The sequence below is a fragment of the Dasypus novemcinctus genome, chromosome 15 (assembly GCF_030445035.2).
Source record: "Dasypus novemcinctus isolate mDasNov1 chromosome 15, mDasNov1.1.hap2, whole genome shotgun sequence".
In the NCBI taxonomy this organism is placed as follows: Eukaryota; Metazoa; Chordata; class Mammalia; order Cingulata; family Dasypodidae; genus Dasypus; species Dasypus novemcinctus.
In genome coordinates, this window is record NC_080687.1 from 100,404,338 (window position 1) to 100,424,401 (window position 20,064).

The 20,064-nt window shown below is 43.2% G+C and overlaps 1 protein-coding gene across 16 annotated transcripts in view; it reads left to right on the plus strand.

Annotated features, from left to right (window-relative positions):
* The window catches only part of NEK3 (NIMA related kinase 3), a 43,826-nt gene that overhangs the window by 15,355 nt on the left and 8,407 nt on the right, over positions 1 to 20,064 (plus strand). For 14 of the 16 annotated variants that reach the window (XM_058276751.2, XM_004484752.4, XM_071208314.1 and 11 more), the window contains 3 exons: positions 13,727 to 13,927; positions 14,333 to 14,405; positions 15,757 to 15,806. In XM_058276751.2, the coding sequence (XP_058132734.1) occupies positions 13,727 to 13,927; positions 14,333 to 14,405; positions 15,757 to 15,806 (324 nt within the window). The remainder of the gene's footprint in view (positions 1 to 13,726; positions 13,928 to 14,332; positions 14,406 to 15,756; positions 15,807 to 20,064) is intronic. The other 2 variants (XM_058276759.2, XM_058276756.2) reach the window with 1 other exon arrangement.

A 20,064-nucleotide genomic window follows, 5' to 3' on the forward strand; every position in this document is an offset into this window, starting at 1 on the left:
TTAGGCAGAATTGATATCTTAACAATATTATCTTCCAATCTGTGAACATGAGATGTCTTTCAGTCTATTTAGGTCTTCTTTATTTTCTTTCAGCAATGCTTTATAATTTTCAGTGTACCAAGCTTTTCACCTCCTTGATTCAGTTTATTCCTAGGTATTTTATTCTTTAAGATGCTATTATAAATGAAATCGTTTTCTTGATTTCCTTTTTGGATTGTTCATTACTGGTGTATAGGAACCCAACTGACTTCTATATGTTTATCTTGTATCCTGGAACTTCGGTGAATTCTTTATTCATTCTAATAGCTTTCTTATGGAGTCTTTGAGATTTTCTAAATATAGGATCATGTCATCTGCAAATAGGGGTAATTTGATTTCTTCCTTTCCAGTTTCGATGCCTTTTATTTCTTTTTCTTGTCTGATTACTCTGGCTGGAATTTCCAGTACAATGTTGAATAACGGTGGTTATAGTGGGCTTCTCTGTCTTGTTTCTAATCTTAGGGGGAAGCATGCAGTATTTCATCATTGAGTATGACATTTGCTGTGGGTTTTCCTAAATGCCTTTTATCATGTTGAGAAAGTTCCTTTCTATTCCTAGTTTTCTGAGTGGTTTTTTTTGTTTTAATCATGAAATGTTGGCTTTTGTCAAATGCCTTTTTTGCATCAATAGAGATGATCAGTAGTTCTTTTCCTTCATTCAGTTAGTTTGGTGAATTACATTGAATCATTTTCTTGGGTTGAACCATCATTCTTGCATTCCTGGATTAAATCCCACTTGGTCATGGTATATAATCCTGTTAGTTGCCAGTATTTTGTTGAGGATTTTTGTATCTGTGTTCATAAAGGATATTGGTCTGAATTTTTGTTTCCTTGTGCGCCCTTTTTTTGGCTTTAGTATCAGGTCTTAGAGGATAACTTAGGGAGTAATCCCTTTTCATCTATTTTTTTTTAAAGAGTTTGAGAAGGATTGGTGTTAGATGTTTGGTAAATTCAGCAGTGAAATCATCTGGACTTTTCTGTGTTGGGAGGTTTTTAATTACTGATTAAATCTCATCTATGTTATAGGTCTGAGATTTTCTATTTCTTCTTGTGTCATATTAGATAATTTGTATGTTTCTGTTTGTCTAGGTTTTCTAAGTTGTTGCCATACAATTGTTCATGATACCTTTATAATCCTTTTTATTTCAGTGGGGTCAGTAGTAGTGTCCCTACCTTCATTTATGATTTTAGTTATTTATGTCCTCTCTCTCTTTCTCTCTCTACCTAAAAGCTGGTTCACTGATAGCCTTGATTATCTCTCTTGTTTTTCTATTCTCCATCTTACTTATCTCTGCTCTAATCTTTATTATTTCTTCCCAGTTTTCTTTGCTCTTGTTCTGGTTTCTTGAGGTGTAATGCTGGGTTATTGATTTCTTATCTTTCTTTTTTAATGCAGGCATTTAGAGCTGTAAATTTCTCTCTGGAATTGTCTTTGCTGCATACCATAAGTTTTGGTATGTTGGGTTTTTTGTTTTAATTTGTCTCAAGATATTTCCTAATTTGACTTGTGTTTTCTTCCTTGATCCATGGGTTGTTTCAGAATGTGTTCCTTATTTTCCACATATTTGTAAGTTTTCTACTTTTCCTTCTTCTTCTTCTTATTTTTTAAAGATTTATTTATTTATTTTTCTCCCCTACCTCCCACCCCCCGCCCTGGTTGTCTGTTCTCTGTGTCTGTTTGCTGTGTCTTCTTTGTCCGCTTCTGTTGTTGTCAGCAGCATAGGAATCTGTGTTTCTTTTTGTTGCATCATCTTGCTGTGTTAGCTCTCTGTGTGGGCGGTGCCATACTTAGGCAGGCTGCACTTTCTGTCGCACTGGGTGGCTCTCCTTACGGGGCACACTCCCTGCGCATGGGGCTCCCCTGTGTGGCACGGCACTCCTTGCGCCCATCAGCACTGCGCGTGGGCCAGCTCCACACGGGTCAAGGAGGCCCGGGGTTTGAACCGTAGACCTCCCATGTGGTAGACGGACGCCCTAACCACTGGGCCAAGTCCGCTTCCCCCTTCTTATTATTGATATTGTATTCTAGCTTTACACCGTTGTGGTCTGACAAGATATTTTGTGTGATTCCAAATATTTTTAAAATTTATTAAGATTTATTTGTGGCCTAATATATGGTCTATCCTGGAAAATGTCTCATGTGCACTTGAGAAGAATGTATATTCTGCTGTTGTTGGTTGGAGTGTCCTATATATGTATATTAGGTCTGTTTTGTTCATAGTGTTTGTAGCAGCTTGATACGGTTACGAATTCCAAAAATAGATACTGGACTATGTTTGTAATCTGGTCTGTACCTGGGCATGATTGAGTTATGACTCAGGCTTTGATTGGGCTATGTCATTAGGGCATTGAGTGCTTGCCCCTTGGTGGGTGGGGACTCATAGGTAAAAGGCATGGCAAAGGACAGAGTTGAGGGTTTCTGATGTTGGAGTTTTGATGTTGGAGTTTGCATGCTGACGCCTAAGCTGGAGCCCCAGGAAGTCAGCATGCAGAGGAAAGAGAAGCAAGCCCGTGGAAGAGAGGACCTGAGCCAGGAGAAGAACACAGAGGAATAGAGATGGCTCCTTAGACATGGCACAAACCCCAGGGAGAAAGACAGAGTTGTTCACATGATAGTCTACAGCTGACCTTGTGGAGAAAACAGAGAAGCTGAGCCCAGAGGAACCCAGGAAGCCTGAACCCTGGCAGACGTCAGCAGCCATCTTGCTCCAACATATGGCAACAGACTTTGGTGAGGGAAGTAACTTGTGCTTTATGGCCTGGTATCTGTAAGCTCCTACCCCAAATAAATACCCTTTATAAAAGCCAACTGATTTCTGGTATTTTGCATTAGCACCCTTTTGGCTGACTAATACAGAATTTGGTACCGAGGAGTGGGGAAGTACTTTTGCAATTACTGAAATGCTGGAATGGTTTTATAAATGGGTAAGGGGTATTTTTTGGAGGAGTTGGGAGATGCTTGATGGGAAAGGCCTAGATCGCTTTGAAGAAACTGTTGATAGCAATATGGATGCTAAAGAGACTTTTTATGATGCCTTAGAAGTAAATGATGAAACTATTATTGAAAACTGGAGGAAAGGAGATCTGTTTTTTAAAGTTGCAGAGAATTTAGCAAGATTAACTCCTGGTGTTTTATGGAAGGCAGAATTTGAAAATGGTGAGCCTGGGCATTTAGCTGAAGAACTTTCCAAAGCAAACCCAGAAAATGGAGCTTGGCTTCTGTTTGCAGCTTATAGCAAAATGCTAAGAGAGAGAGATACTGAGGACTGAACTGTCAGGCACAAAGAAAACAGAAATTGATTCTTGAAATTCCAAGCCTCTGGAAATTAAGCTCTCAGATGAAAGTGCCCCATTGGAGGACTTAACTGAACTTGGAACTTGTAAATCAGGATTGAAGATGCAGTTATCTCAGAAAAACTTGTGGAGAGTCTTAATGTCTGATGGCTTGGACCCCTGCTTCCTGCATGCTAAACCAACAAGGTTTTTGAGAGAGCTGTATGGACAAAACCACTGTCAGCCTGGAATAAAAGGGACATGGAAAGGACAGATTGAAGGAGAAACAACTTTAAGAGAAAAATCATGGAAGCTGAGATCTAGAATTAAGACATCACCTTGGGCCAAGAGAGGAACCCTACCCATGTGTACAGAGAGGGTGAGTTTGCCCCAGCAGTTGAAGAGGGTGGGTGCTCCCACCCGATGTTCTGGGAGTTTTGCCACCCCAGGGTACAGAGAGGGTGGAGCACATTCCCCAAGGATTAGGGCAGTTAAGGTCAGCACCCCACAGGTCTGAGAGGGGTAGACCTGTCCCCCAAAGGTTAGGGAAGACCAGGTACACAGCCCATTGCTCTGAGAGGGTTGAGCCTGTTTGCCTAAGATTAGGGGGAATGTTATCTTCACATCACTGTGCTAGGGGGGTTAAGACTTTAACCGAAAGATTGGGTGAGGTGTGGCAGTCACCCCAGCACTCTTGGAGAGAGAGGTCTGGAGCTTGTTCAACACGCGGATGCTTGATGAGGGTGAACCAAGAAAAAGGCCTTTGGGCAAGCATGTGGAAAGGGTGGAGTCCCATAAGGCACCAAGGAGAAGAAACCTTCATCTTAAGAATGATTCTCAGACTGAAATCAATGGAGGATGCTCTGCAGGTTTACTGAACTGTAGAGGACCCATGACCCATATTTCCCTCCCAGTTTCTCCTTATTGTAATGGAAATGTTTATCCTTTGTCCATTTGTGTATTGGAAACAGATAAATTGTAAGTTTCAAAGGTCTATAGCAGACAGGACTTTGCCCCAAGACAAACTGTATTTCTTTAAATTGATTGTGGTATGATTTAGTACTGGCATTGTTACAATTAAAGTTTTTTTTTTTTTAAATATTGTAATGTCTTTTTGGAATTCAGAGGGTGGAGTGTAGCAGTTTGATATGGTTATGAATTCCAAAAATAGATGTTGGATTATGTTTGTAATCTGGTCTGTACCTGGGCGTGATTGAGTTAGGATTAGGGCTTTGATTGGGCCACGTCTTTAGGGCATTGAGTCCCTGCCCCGTGGCATTGTTGGTGTTGTTCAAGTTCTCTGTTTCTTTATTGAGCCTTTGCTTAGATGTTCTGTCAGTTATTGAAACTGGTGTATTGAAATCTCCAAGTATTACTGTAGAACTTTCTCTTTCTCCCTTCAATTCATTCAATTTTTGCTTCTTATATTAATATTTTGGGATTCTGTTGTGAGGTGTATATATATATATATTTTTTTAAGATTTATTTATTTCTCTCCCCCCCCCACCCCAGTTGTCTGTCCTCTGTGTCTATTTGCTGCGTGTTCTTTTTGTCTGCTTCTGTTGTTGTCAGCGGCACGGGAATCTGTGTCTCTTTTTGTTGCATCATCTTGCTGTGTCAGCTCTCCGTGTGTGCAGCACCATTCCTGGGCAGGCTGCACTTTCTTTTGCGCTGGGCGGCTCTCCTTAGGGGGCACACTTCTTGCGTGTGGGGCTCCCCTATGCGGGGACACTCCTGCATGGCAGGGCACTCCTTGTGCGCATCAGCACTGCGCGTGGGCCAGCTCCACACGGGTCAAGGAGGCCCGGGGTTTGAACCGCGGACCTCCCATGTGGTAGACGGACGCCCTAACTACTGGGCCAAGTCCGCTTCCCTGTATATATTTTTATAATCATTATATGTTCTTGCTGGATTGAACCTTTTATCACTATCTAATATTCTTTGATTCTTCTAATCTTTTTTTTCATTGAAGATGGTCCTTTATGTATTCCACAGAAAGTGTTTTGTACAATGTAAAACCTCATCTATATTACAAATTTTGCTCTTTTTCATGTTTATTTAATTGAGTAATTTCCCTAGCAAAAATTATCTGTTGTCCCCTTAGGATCCCTTCCTCCTTGTAAAGATATCCCCCTAAAAGGAGTTATTCCTACTCTAAGTTTTTCTTGTGTACACCAAAGCTAGAGCTCAGCTAAAATTCAGTTAGGTACAGACAGAATGCCTTCAAGTGTAGTACAATCATGTCGTTTTAAGATAAATTGTAAGTAAAGGCATTTATATATTGATTACATTTACATAGAATTAAAATCCTATGTGGGTTCTCTCATTTATTTAGAGGCTAGAGCTGTGGCTGAAGACCCTTCTGTATTCATAATCGTAGCATTTTTAGTGTGAGTTTTTGCCTGTCATGTATGGGCAGAACAATAGGTGGCTAAAGGTTTTCCCACATGAATGACATTTGTATGTTTTCTCTCCAGTGTGCATTGTTTCATGTTGTCTAAAGTTGGAAGGTTGACTAAAGGTTCCCTCAAATAGATGGCATAGTTTCTCTCTAGTATAGTTTTCTCATGCCTGTAATATGAGAACGATTAGTGAGGTCTTTCCCACATACATGACATTCTTAGGGTTTCTCTCTCGAGAGGGTACTCTTATGTTGTTGAAGAGTAGAATATGGACTGAAGGCTTTCCCACAGAGATGACATTCATGTAGTTTCCCTTCAGCATGCGCTCTCATGTTTTCTAAGTGTTGAACTCTGACTGAAGGCATTTCCACATAGATGGCAGCCATAAGGTTTCTTTTCAGTTGAGTTCTGTTGTTAGTAATTACAGTGAACATCTTAAATAATAAGTACCAACCTAGAATCAGTAGTATATATTTTTGTTTGTCTAAGATTACATCTTTATACATTGTCTGCCAATTAACACAGATATATCATGTTATTTTACACATTTTCCTGGTAAGTCATATAGGGGTAAAAAAGAAGTTACAAACACAGATTGCAATAATACAGGATTTTTAATTTACCCATGTAGTTACTTTTACCAATTGTTCTTTATTTCTGTGATCCCAAAGACTTCTGGCATCCATGGTTTCTGATGAAAACTCTGCTGTTAATCTTATTGGAGATCCCTTGTCTGTGACAAGTCGCTTCTACCTTGACGCTTTCAAAATCCTCTCTGTGACTTTGGATTATGACAGTCTTGCTATAATGCGTTTTACATCTCTTGGCGTCTGTCCTGCTGTGTTGAGCATCCTGGTTATGTATCTACCTGTCTTTCTTCATATTTGGGAAGTTTTCATCCATTGTTTCTTCAAATACTTTTTTTTTGCTCCTTTCTGTCTCTCTTGTCCTTCTGGTATTCCAAAGATGCAAATGTTTGTACACTTGAAGGTGTCCCATATGTCTCTTGGCTCTGTTCATTTTACTCTTTTTTGTTTTACTAAAAAATTGTATTGAAGGATATCATTCATACATGAACATATATAAACAATAAGTGTATAGTAAAAGTTGTGAACTTACAAAACAGACATGCAAATCACCATACAAAGCTCCCCAAAATCTTCCCACCACCAACACCTTGCATTGTTGTGAAAGATTTGTTACAAACTGTGAAAGAGCATTGTTAAAATATTACTATCTATAGCCAAGATCTTACCTTTGCTGTATTTTTCTCCAACTCACCCAATTATTAATTCCCAGTATTAATATTACATTTATGTTATATAGTTCATGAGAATGTTCTCATATGTGTTCTGTCAACCACAGTCCATCTTCCATCACTGGATTTCCTGTGTTATACAGTCCCATGATGTGTACAATCCATTCAAAGTGTATACTGAGTGGCTGTCATCTTCATTACAGAGTTGTGCTGTCATCACTTCAGTCAGTTTTAGAATGTTTTCATTACTCCAAAAGGAAAAGTCTCATACCCCTTTATATCCTCCCCTTTTTGTCCTTAGAAATGATATATTGTCTTTGCCATTGCTGCCAAAATATTATAATATTACTGTTAACTGTTGTCCATAAATTACATTAGTTGTAATTTTCTCCTGTATCACCATATTCTTAACACTTCAGGCGGTGGACTTAGCCCAGTGGTTAGGGCGTCCGTCTACCACATGGGAGGTCCGCGGTTCAAGCCCCGGGCCTCCTTGACCCGTGTGGAGCTGGCCCATGTGCAGTGCTGATGCGTGCAAGGAGTGCCGTGCCACACAGAGGTGTCCCCTGCATAGGGGAGCCCCATGCGCAAGGAGTGTGCCCCATAAGGAGAGCCGCCCAGCGCGAAAGAAAGTGCAGCCTGCCCAGGAATGGCACCGCACACACAGAGAGCTGACGCAGCAAGGTGATGCAACCAAAAGAAACACAGATTCCGTTAACGCTGACAACAACAGAAGTGGACAAAGAAGACGCAGCAAATAGACACAGCGAACAGACAACTGGGATGGGGGGGGAGGGGAGAGAAATAAATAAATAAATCTTTAAAAAAAAACACTCCACAAAAGAATATTAAAAAAAAAATTTATTGAAGTATATCATTCATACATAAACAATAAATGTATAGTAAAATTTGTGAATTTGCAAAACAAACGTGCATATCATCATATGAGGCTCCCATGCATCTCCCCACCAACACCTTACATTGTTTTGAAACATTTGTTACAAACTATGAAAGAGCATCATCAAAATATTACTACTAACTATAGCCAAGATCTTACATGTGGTGTATTTTCCTCCCAACCTAACCAATTATTAATACGCTGTATTAGTATTATATAGTTGTTACTGTTCATGAGAAAACATTCTCATATTCTGTTAACCAAGGTCCATCATCTACCATTGGATTCCCTGAGTTCCATGTCCCATGGTTTGTACGGGCCATTCACAGTCGCTTTCTAGTCCGTGTCTTTCTAGTCCGCCATCTTCCCAGAAGTCCCCGTCTCGTCTTCTTTCACTGCAAACTGTACAGTTTAATATTCTGAAATGTTAGCTCTGGGATTTATTCACTGAGATGTGTGTTTCTTGATTTTGTGACAACTGCTGATATGACATTTTGTTGAGTGTCGCTGTCCTGTCAGATAAGCCCCCTCGAGGTGAAGGCAAGTGCAGGGCTCTCTTTGGGTCTTCCGTCTCTTTTCCCGTGCTTGTACTTGTTAGGTGCTTTGGAGCCCCCTGTTTCTAGGAGTTTGATGCCTCCTCTCCTCGTGTGGAGACAGACCTTCTGCCTCTTCCCGGCATTTAAAGCATGTAATCCTTGGCGTCAGGGTGTCTACCTCGATAGTTTCTTACACTGCTTTCCTTGGTTTTTCAAGCAGCTTTTGCCTGGAGGGAAAATTCTGGGAGGAGGTTCACACCGGACAGGCCTTTCCCAAGTCAGTCTTTCCCAGGTGACAGGGCCAGGAATGCACAAGAGGGGTGGAGACTGGCCACAGGCTGCCCACGGAGGGGACCAGGAAGGGCGTGGGGTTTCTTCCATAGCCCCCAAGGCTGCACTTCCTTGGCCTGCCCCGCAAAGCGGCCTTGACCTGACCTTCTTTGACTGGGGTGGCTTGGAGCACTGACTGTCCTCAGAGCTGGGCCCCCAGTGATCTGAAGCCCGTAATTAAAAGCCACGATCAAGGATCGGTTGTGCACACTCCCGGTCTTGGGAAAATGGATTTTTGCGGCTTTCTGTCACCAGTGAGCTAGCCAGGAGCTGTACCCCACAGGGGCCTGCTGCAAGAGTGGGGGGTGGGCACTAGTGTCTGCCAAGTAAAGAGAGAAATTTACTGTTCTTTACCGTGATGTACCAATCTCTTCCTTTCTTCCCTGGATGCTATACAGTGTTCTCCTGGGCTCTGGAGTTTTGAAATAATTGTTTAACAGTAGTTCTAATGGAGAGAGACTTAATCCTGGAGCTTCCTTCTCTGTCATCTTCCCACAATCTCTCTGCTCATTTTATTTTACTTATTTTTTCTTTATGGTCCTCACACTGCCTAATACTGTCTTTTTTTTTTTTTCCTCTACCCTTCCCCCCCCCAACCCCCCCTCCCTTTTGTCTGTTCTCTGTGTCCATTTGCTGTGTGCGTCGTCTTCTTTGTCCGCTTCAGTTGTTGTCTGCGGCATGGGAATCTGCGTTTCTTTTTGTTGCGTCATCTTGCTGTGTCAGCTCTCCGTGTGGGCGGTGCCATTCCTGGGCAGGCTGCACTTTTCTTTCCTGCTGGGCGGCTCTCCTTACGGGGTGCACTCCTTGCGCATGGGGCTCCCCTACGCAGGGACACCCCTGTGTGGCAGGGCACTCCTTGCGCACATCAGCACTGCGCATGGGCCAGCTCCACACGGGTCAAGGAGGCCCGGGGTTTGAACCGCGGACCTCCCATGTGGCAGATGGACGCCCTAACCACTGGGCCAAGTCCACTTCCCCTAATACTGTCTTATCTTCAAGTTTGCTGACACTTTCTTCAGCCTGTTCAAATCTCTTAAAACTGTCTGAGTTTTACCTATTAATTACTAATATCTGAAGCTCCATTATTCGTTTTTTTTAAATAATTTCCTTTATTTTGTTCAAACAACAATTTCCTTTAGTTTTTTGTGTGTGATTTCTTTAGCTCACTGAACATATTTAAGGTGGTTGATTTAAAGCATTTGACTAAGAGTTCCAATGTATGAGCTGCCTTTTTTTCCTGTGAAAGGACCATGTTTTCCTGTTTCCTTCTGTTCTTTTGTAATTTTTTGTTGAGAACTGACATTCTGAGTACTGTGTTGTTGTTATACTGACCTAAGTGTGGGTAGGTTGCTCATGCACAGAGAGTTAATTATGTGATACTGGGGTTTTAAAGAGAGGAAGAGTCTTTAACACAAAGTTCATTGTAGGAGAACAAGAGGCTTGTGGGCCTCAGATCTGTCTCACTGAGGTGGGAGTGTTTAGAGATTTTATGGGATTAAACAAAAGCAGGTGGAATTAGTGATGTGATTGGTGGTATATAAATTCAAATTAAGGATTCAAGCTAGCTTGTATTGATTGAGTCTTTTGGCTACAGTTAGTATGGAATAAGCATGGGTCTGAGGAGTCCTTGAGCTAACTGGCTGTAAAGGAGGGGCACAGGAACACAGTTATAAATCACGTAGCTAAACAAAACAACAACTCAAGTAAAGGCAGTAACAAGTTAAAGAAGAAGCTAAAAATAATAACTACAATTACAAGTAAAACCATTGTCAGCAGTTACAGTTGTAACTCTGGAAATCAAGTTCTCCCATTGTTCTGGGATTGCAAGCATTTTTTTCTTATTTTGTTGTTGTTGTTTTCTTTTTTTTTTTTTAGGTACTGGGGCCGGGGATTGAACCCTGAATCTCATATGTAGGAAGCAAGCGTTCAACCGCTTGAGCCACATCTGCTCCGTAGTTGCTGTTTTCATTGTTGAGGGGTGGAGCCATCAATTTGTGACTTTTGCAAACTGATTTTGCTCCCAAACGGGGAATGGAAAGCGTCAAGAGGAGAAAAAAAGATACAGCTACTGCCTCTTTAAGACTCTTCTCCCGGTTTTCCGTGAAGGGCTTGGAACAGCGGCCCTCTGAGCTGTTCTCCAGCCGTGGGAAGCCGCTGGCCGCCTCTCCCTGGGTGGGGAGGGCTGGGCGCACACAGGCTGCAGGGCCCGGCTGCGTCCACCCCGCTGCCCGCCTTGCAGCTGGGGGGGGTGGTAGCCCTGCGAGGGTGAGCTTCACGGGTACTCAGGGCCACTTGCCAGCCTCTTCCTCCAGCTCTTCCTGATGCTGCACGGTGTTGCACTAGGCTTTTGAGCTTTGAAATAGTTGGTTCAGACAGTTTCTGCTAATCAGTAGTTGTTTTGGTGGAGAGACTGCTTCCTGGAGCTCTCTACTCCATCTTCCCCCAATCCTTCTCTTCCTTTGCACATTTTCATTTTGGGTTGTTTGTCTTTTTGTTGTCGAGTTGTAGGAGTTCTTTTATACTCTGGATACTAAACTCTTATTGGCTATATTATCTCCAGATATTTTCTCCCATTCTGTAGGTTGTCTTTTCATGTTCGTTTGGTTTCTCGGTGGTACTGGTGATGGAACCCGCACCTCGTACATGTGAAGCATGCACCTGCTCCAGCCTCACTTTCTTGATAAAATCTTTGCAGTATGTTATGGACCTTTTCAACATATTTTAAGAAATAATTTAACAAAAAAGAGGTCAAATAACTTGTCCTGCTTGTTTGGAAGTTACTACATAGAACTAACAATCATAGGGTGTTATTTCTGCATATAAATAAAATCTGTTCTTTGGGCCTGGATTGAAATGGTTTACCAAGTTTTGTTGCAGATGTGCTTTAAATCATGTAGAGGGAGGGAAAGCCAAGAGGTGAGAAAAGTCCTTCACCACCCCTCAATGAAAGCAACTCATACTGAAGGCGTGCCCTGTGAACAAGAGGTGGACGTCCTCGAATCTAAGCCGTTTAGAGCTGGCCGTACAAGTACAACAATTCAGGGGCTTCAAAAAATGCTGATGCCTAGATTCCATGCCAGACCAGTGAAAATCTCTGAGGCTTTGTGGTTTTTAAAACAGGTGATTTAATATGCAGCCCAAGTTGAGAGCCACTGTTGTAGGCAATAAACTTATTTTTTAAATTTCCATATCTAATTTATGATTATATTCTTCACCTCCCTGGTTTTATTTTTTTCTTAACCTTACTTAGGGTTACTTTAGTTTTTTTTTTCTATAGAGTAAATACTAAGGACTAGATTGCCCTGAATATTTGGAGCACAATCTGCTCTTTCCTGCTTAAAGGCAGAATATGGAAACTGGGTACAATGATTAAAAGCCTGAGGAAACACAGATTCATTCTTATATTTTCCACTACCTGAAGTTTTCCTTGGTTATATTTTGATTTTCCCTTTTCCTTATCTTCCCTTGTATTCTCACTGATAGGGTAATAAGGTTTTGAGGCAGACTGCCAGCGTGTTCTTATAGAAGCTTTGCCCAGCTAGACAGCTAGTGCTAAGTCCAGTGTATTTGCCACACAATGAAAACTTTTAAAATGTTATTCTTGTGTCATTTTATATCCCACTCTGCTACTTGTCAAGCTTTAGTAGCTACTTTAATGAAATGAGCAGTAAAAAGGAACTTTGTGGTAGAAGTTTAAAGCTGGAGAAGTCTGCAGTACAGGCCACGAGGGAGCAGGTCTGAGTCTTTTTGGGAAGATGTGGAGCAAAGGGTTGTTATACTTTTTATAAGCTTGTTAGTACTATTTGACTTTTTTTTTTTTAAAGCCATGTGTATGCATTTCATTGATTTTTAAAATACATTAAAAATGTGTATCTGCAAAAACATTGACTATGACAAAGTACCCAAAGTGGATATTGGTCCTAAGACCTCTAGATGGGGGAGTTTTTTACTATTCATGTTTCTTTTTCCTGAACCACTGTAAGATTTTAGAATAGCATCTTTTTTTTTTTAGATTTTATTTTTATTTATTTCTCTCCCCTTCCCCACTGTTGTCTGCTCTCTATGTCCATTCTCTGTGTGTTCTTTTATGTCCGCTTGCATTCTTGTCATGCGGCATCAGGAAACTTGCTTTTTTGTTGTTGTTGTTGTTGTTGCATGATCTTGCTATGTCAGCTCTCCATGTGTGCGGCACCACGCCTGGGTGGGCTGCGCTTTTTTCTCATGGGGCAGCTCTCCTTGTGAGGTGTACTCCTTGCACATGGGGCTTCCCTACATGGGGACAACCCTGCGTGGCAGGGCACTTCTGCGTACGGCAGCACTGCATGTAGGCCAGCTCACCACACGGGTCATGAGGCCCTGGGTTTGAACTCTGGACCTCCCATGTGGTAGGTGGATGCTCTAGCAGGTGAGCCACACCCACTTCCCTAGAATGGCATCTTTTTTTTTTTTTAAAGATTTATTTATTTCTCTCCCCTCCCCCCGCACCCTGGTTGTCTGTTCTCTGTGTCTATTTGCTGCGTCTTGTTTCTTTGTCCGCTTCTGTTGTTGTCAGCAGCAGGGGAATCTGTGTCTCTTTGTTGCATCATCTTGTGTCAGCTCCCTGTGTGTTCGGCGCCATTCTTGGGCAGGCTGCACTTTCTTTCGCGCTGGGCGGCTCTCCTTACGGGGCGTATCCCTTGCCCGTGGGGCTCCCCTCGGCGGGGGACACCCCTGCGTGGCAGGGCACTCCTTGCGTGCATCAGCACTGCGCATGGGCCAGCTCTACACGGGTCAAGGAGGCCCGGGGTTTGAACCGCGGACCTCCCATGTGGTAGACGGATGCCCTAACCACTGGGCCAAGTCCGCTTCCCTAGAATGGCATCTTAAGGACATCTAAAGAAGAATAATAACCAGGTGGCAGATAAATTTATGTAAATTTAGTTCTGCTCATATTTTCTGATTTCCATTTTTTCCCCCATATCCACTTCTAAAATTAAATTTTACTTTTTAGTTTCAGGCAAATAGTTGGAAAACTCTTATCCTCAAAATATGCCAAGGTTCTGTCAGTCCACTGCCGTCTCACTACTCCTGTGAGCTTCAGCTCCTAATCAAGCAGATGTTTAAAAAGAATCCATCACATCGCCCTTCAGCCACAACCCTTCTCTCCAGAGGCAGTTTAGCGCGGCTCATCCAGAAGTGCTTACCTCCAGAGGTAGGGCACATGTGGGTTGACTGTGACTTTTTCAAACGTATGGTAAAATGGTTTTGTTATCCTTTAAAAACAATTGCACATTATACATGCTTGTGAAAATTCAAACGCTGTGGAAGTGCAGACATACGTATTAAAAATAGTTAAAACATCTTTGCTTTCTCCTTATCCCCCTACAATACTATTCTCCAAGTGTAATAACACTTAGTTTGCATATCCTTCTACATCTTTCTATACATACATAAGCCTTTGTCAGTCTAAATTGTATATTTTTAAAAATTGGTGTTTTTACTTTTCAACCTTAAATATTATTGTGGGTATAAAAATTATGATGATTAATTGACATGATGTCAGTGTCTACAGAAAAGTCTATGTCACATCTTTAATCTTTCCACTTTAAATCTTCAGGTCATCACAGAATATGGCAAACAGGTGTTAGAAGAAACCAGAAGATCTAAGCATATTACACCAAGGAAAAAGGGTAATAATTTTTTAAAGTTTATTTTTTGTTAAATGTTTTTTAAAAATATAGTATAACATAGTATAACAAAACAGAAAATACTAATCTACAGGTTATTACAGATGATTATCAGAGATAATCTTCAACTCGAAATTTTCTTTTTGTTATTTCAAACATAATTCTGTTACTGACTCTTATACATTTAGTTTGCCAAGGATCAAAAAAATCTAGCTTGGAAATTTTAGCAGCAGAAGATTGTTCTCATTAGGGATTGAGCTGTTTTATTGTTAGTACCATATTTACTCAGGAGTGGGCTCACCTGAAAATATCACATTGATCTTATAGGAAAATATATCCCCAAATTTCTGAAGAACCAATTTGTAAACAGACTTTTACAAGAGTCTTTTCAAAAGTTGGGGACTGTTGTTTTGATGAGGATGTAAACCTTTCTAATGGTGGAAACTCTTCAATCTTATAAGTCACCCTTTTCCTCCATTACTTCAGAGGTAGCCAGTTTCCTTCATTTTATCAGTTTATTTCAGAATTAATTTTACTGTAGGTATGATTTTAGAAGTAGCCTTTGTTCACATCACAGGGGAGTGGGAAATTGGTTTTAAAATCCTGGGTTGTGCAAGAAGCAATCTAAGACAAGTTTCAAGGTAGTTTTGAAAAGTGTAGTTTTATAGTTTCTAACAAGAAAGGAGCAAACTGTAGTAGGAAGGCTCCGCTCTCAGGACGGTGCTCGGCCGCTTCTCCTCCACTGCATGGACCCTGAGACCAGAGCAACGCGGAGGACACGCGGGCAGGACGGGGTCCCGCTTGCTCACTGCTGTGTCCTCAGCGCCTGTCCTCATAGGTGCTCCGTGACCGTTTTTAACTGCTGACCGAGTGCAGAACGCAGACGGCGGGCCCTGCCCGAGGCGAGGCAAGCAGGGCCTTCCCTGCCACAGGGGGCCGTGGCCCGAGTTTCCCCCTGACCCCTGCTGGCCCCCTGGGGGGGAATAAGCAGCTCACTTCTCGTTAGGGCCACCTATGCAGCCTGCTGTGGGCGCTGTCAGGAGAAGCATGGCCGAAGGTGGCGCTGACCCCGGGGGTGCCCGTATCTGGCCTCCTCGTGTGAAAACGGATTGGCGTAGGTCAACGGAGAGGTCTTCCAGCTGTCAGTAGAGCGCATCATGACAATGAAACAAAGGAAATCGCCTCTTCTGGCACTGCGGTCTGTTACCAGGCAGTTAAAGCTGGCTGTCTGTGTGGAGCCTGATGTTAATACCTTGGTTCTTTGACTTTAAAGCCTTCATTTGTCTCTCCAGCTTTATGCAAATCAAATTAGAAGGTTAATCGTGTGAGCCTTTATGTGCTTTTACTTTTGAAGCAGATCCCATCAGAATCGGGATAGCTTTGGGAAATGAAGCAAACACAATGGTAAGTGCTTTAAAATTAAATTTAGGAGGCATCATCTTCTGGGTAAACTGTACCAACTGGGATATCCAGAAGCACATGATCTGGTCCTTCCGGTTAGGTCATTTCTTATCTTTTCGTGAAGCTAAAACTTGGGCCTGTGAAGAGATTGGTAGCTGCACTGCCAGCTGAGACGCTTGAGGTCTCCATTGTGATCTTTACATTTTTCTGTTCACAATCTTCTATTGCATCCCTATTTTAGTTTCCTCTGGCTGCTAGAACGAATTGGCTTAAAACCACAGAAATGTCTTTGCTCACAAGTTGTGGAGACAAGAAGCCTGAAGTCAAGGCATCGGGGGGCTGTGCCCCACTAGAGGCTCTAGGGAAGCGTCCTTCCTGCCTCTTCCAGCTTCCGGCAGCTTCTGGCAGCTTCCGGCAGCTACCCGCAGTTACTGGCAGTGCTTGGAGCTCCTTGGCTGTAGCTGTGTTGCTCCAGTCTCTGCCTCTGTCTGCACATGGCTTCTCCCCTGTGGGCCTTGGCTTTTTTTTTTTTTAAGATTTATTTATTCATTTCCCCCACTACCACCACTGTTGCTGTTTTGCGCTCGCTGTCTGCTCGTCTTCTCTTTAGGGAGCCGAACCTGGGACCTCCCGTGTGGTAGGCGGGAGCTCAGTCGCTTGAGCCACCTCCGCTTCCCTGTGCCTTTGTCTGTGTGTGCCTTGTCCTTTCCTTAAAGGACACCAGTTGTGCTGAGCCACGGCCCCGCTTCTCCAGTGTGAACTCCTCTTAACCAAAATAATTCCATCAGCTAGGGCCCTGTTTCCAAAGAAGGTCACTTCTGAAGCATTGCGGTTTAGGACTTGAACTTTTTGGAGGACCCAGTTCAACCCGTAACACTCTCCATTATCCCATGAATCAGGTCAGCATTTTGCAGGCTGCCGCTTCAGTCCTGACCATCTCGTCTGGTCATAGGCAGCTGTGAAGTTATTTCACACCAAGGCTGTGATAGTCATCAGTAGTAACAGCTGACCTACCTCGCTAAATAGTGGACTGCTGACGATTTGTTTTCTTTCTTCTATATTTTAATCAACCTTTTATTTCAAAGAGGAAACGGTGATAACAACAAATTATTCTGTTTATGGAATATACTAGCAATTAAACTTGTAGATTTTTTAATGAACCTGAGGTTACAAATGACAACATTATAGCATTATGTTACTACAAAGGCAATATATTCTGCCTCTCTACTTTTTTCTTTGTGTGATATATATTTTTCAGCTTTATTGATGTATAATTTATATACAATAAAATCATTTATTTTTTGGTAATTATTTTATATACTCATTGTATTAGTCAGCCAAAGGGTGCTGATGCAAAATACCAGAAGTCGGTTGGTTCTCATAAAGGGTGTTTATTTGGGGTAGGAGCTTACAGATACCAGACCATAAAGCATAAGTTACTTCCCTCACCAAAGTCTACCTGGAGCAAGATGGCTGCCGACGTCTGCAAGGATTCAGGCTTCCTGGGTTCTTCCCTTCCAGGGTTTTGCTTCTCTCTGGGTTCAGGGTTCTTCTCTTCCCAGGGCTTGCTTCTTCCTGGGCTCAGGGTTCCTCTCTTTCTGGGGCTGGCTTCTCTTGCTCTGTGTGCTTGCTTCCAGGGGCTCCAGCTTAAGGCTTCAGCATCAAACTCCAACATCAAAACTCCAACATCAAAACTCCAATATCAAAAACGCTCCACTCTGTCCTTTGCCATGCCTTTTATCTGTGAGTCCCCACCTACCAAGGGGCAGGGACTCAGCGCCCTATTGACACAAGAGGTTTACCTGATTAATTAAGAATCCAGTATAATCTAATATGCCCAGAGGAAAAGATCAGTTTACAAACATAATCCAATATTTCTTTTTGGAATTCATCAATAATATCAAACTGCTGCATGCATGTAATCACCACCACAGTCGAGATATGGAAGTTCCATCACCCTGAAAAGTTTTCTGAGTCCCTTGGCCCATGGTCACCACTGAACTTTTAATGCCATTTATAGCGGACTCAGCCATGTATTTGCCCAAAATGAAAAGGGTGTGGGTATGTAAACAAAATGAAGAAAGAGCAGAAACCTCGATTGGGTGACAGAGGACTTGAGGCAGGAGAGATTACTGTGCTGGCCAGCAAGGTGCTGCAGGAGTCCAGGCCGAGGGGGCAGAGGGGAGGCTGTAAAAGCAGAGAGCAGTTCTGGATGGGGAAGGGTCTTAGTTTGCTAGAGGCTGCCAATGCAAAATACCAGAAGTGGGTGGCTTTTACAATAGGTTAACAGCTTACAGTTCTGAGGCTGTGAAATGTCCAGATCAAGGTCTCATCTGAGGTGCTGCCTCATCGAAGGGCAGCTGCTGGCCCTCCTGGACTCCTGCCACGTGGCGAGACACAGTGGGGGCTGGCCTGGCCCTCTCCTCCGGGCCTGTCTATTTATCCCTGGGCTCGCGGTCTTCCCCAGCTCAGCTGTGGTGCTGAGGGGTAAGGCTGCCCTCTCCTCCAGGCCTCACTGCTCCTGCTCCAGCTGCTCTGCTGACACTTGTTTCTCTGTCTTTATGTGGCTGCAGGTGATCATGGCACCCTCTCCCACATGGCAGGGTAAAATGGCAGCTTTTCCTCTCCCCTCTCCGACTCCAGTAAAGGATTATGTATTAGTCAGCCAAAGGGGTGCTGATGCAAAATACCAGAACTCTGTTGGCTTTTTTTTTTTTAGAACACAGTTCTGTTTTTTTTTTTTTAAAGATTTATTTATTTATTTATTTCTCTCCCCTTCCGCCCCCACCCCCACCCCAGTTGTCTGTTCTCTGTGTCTATTTACTGCGTGTTCTTCTTTGTCTGCTTCTGTTGTTGTCAGCGGCACGGGAATCTGTGTTTCTTTTTGTTGCGTCATCTTGTTGTGTCAGCTCTCTGTGTGTGCGGTGCCATTCCTAGGTAAGGTGCACTTTCTTTCGCACTGGGCAGCTCTCCTTATGGGGTGCACTCCTTGCGCGTGGGGCTCCCCTACACAGGGGACACCCCTGCGTGGCACGGCACTCCTTGAGCGCATCAGCACTGCACATGGGCCAGCTGCGCACGGGTCAAGGAGGCCCAGGGTTTGAACCGCGGACCTCCTATGTGGTAGACGGACGCCCTAACCACTGGGCCAAGTCCACTTCCCTGTTGGCTTTTATAAAGGCAATTTATTTGGAATGGGAGCTTACAGATACCAGGCCATAAAGCATAGGTTACTTCCCTCACCAAAGTCTGTTGCCATAGGATGGAGCAAGATGGCTGCTGTCTGCCAGGGCTCCTGCTTCCTGGGCTCCTCTCTTCCTGGGTTTGCCTCTCTGGGCTCAGCTGCTCTGCTCTCTCACAGGGCCAGCTGTAGACTACTAGGCGAACAGCTTGCTTCTCTTCCCAGGGCTTTCTCTCTTTCCTCATGACCACGCTCCTCTGTGTGTTTATTTCCTGGCTCCAGCTCAAGACTCCAGCCTCCCTTCTCTGCCGTACAATTTCTCTGTGAGTTCCCAAAAGGGGCTGGGGACTCAGTGTCCTACTGACATGGCCCAATCAAAGCCTTAATCATTATTTAATCAAGTAAAAATGAAACCCGTGAATCAAATACACTCTAATATGCCCAGAGGAAAAGATCGGTTTACAAACGTAATCCAAAATTTCTTTTTGGAATTCATCGATGACATCACACTGCTCTAGATTAAGACCCACCCTGGGTCCCGTGATCTGATCAAAGGTTCCACCCACAGTGGGTTTACAGGCACACGAGTGGGGGGGCTTCAAGACCAGGATTTTCTGGGACCCACAGAAGACTCAAACCAGAGCAGGAGGGAAGCTCAGACTCTCCTCACCATTGCCCCTCCAAGATTCTGGGGTCCTCATGGGGGACCTTGGAGGTGGTTGCTACAGGGAGCCACCACCGTTAAATGGTAGTTGTGAGCCCCCAGGTGTAGGAGAAGCTGGAGAACACTGTGTAGAAATGAGAAGGTAGCTCAACGCGCCACCGAAGGCCACTGTTGTATTGATTTATTTATTCAATGAATAATTGAGAATCTGTGCCAGCAACTGTTTCACACACTGGGTATTTATTCCTTCTTGAAATATATGCAGATTTAGTAAAGACTGGATAGTCCACTACCATACTTTGTGAAATCAAGAAATTAGGTATTTTGGAAAAACACTGAATTAAGTGGGAAAATTTTGACCTTATATAGCACCTTTATGAAAGATCTCGTTTTGATATTTCAGCATGACAAGCCCC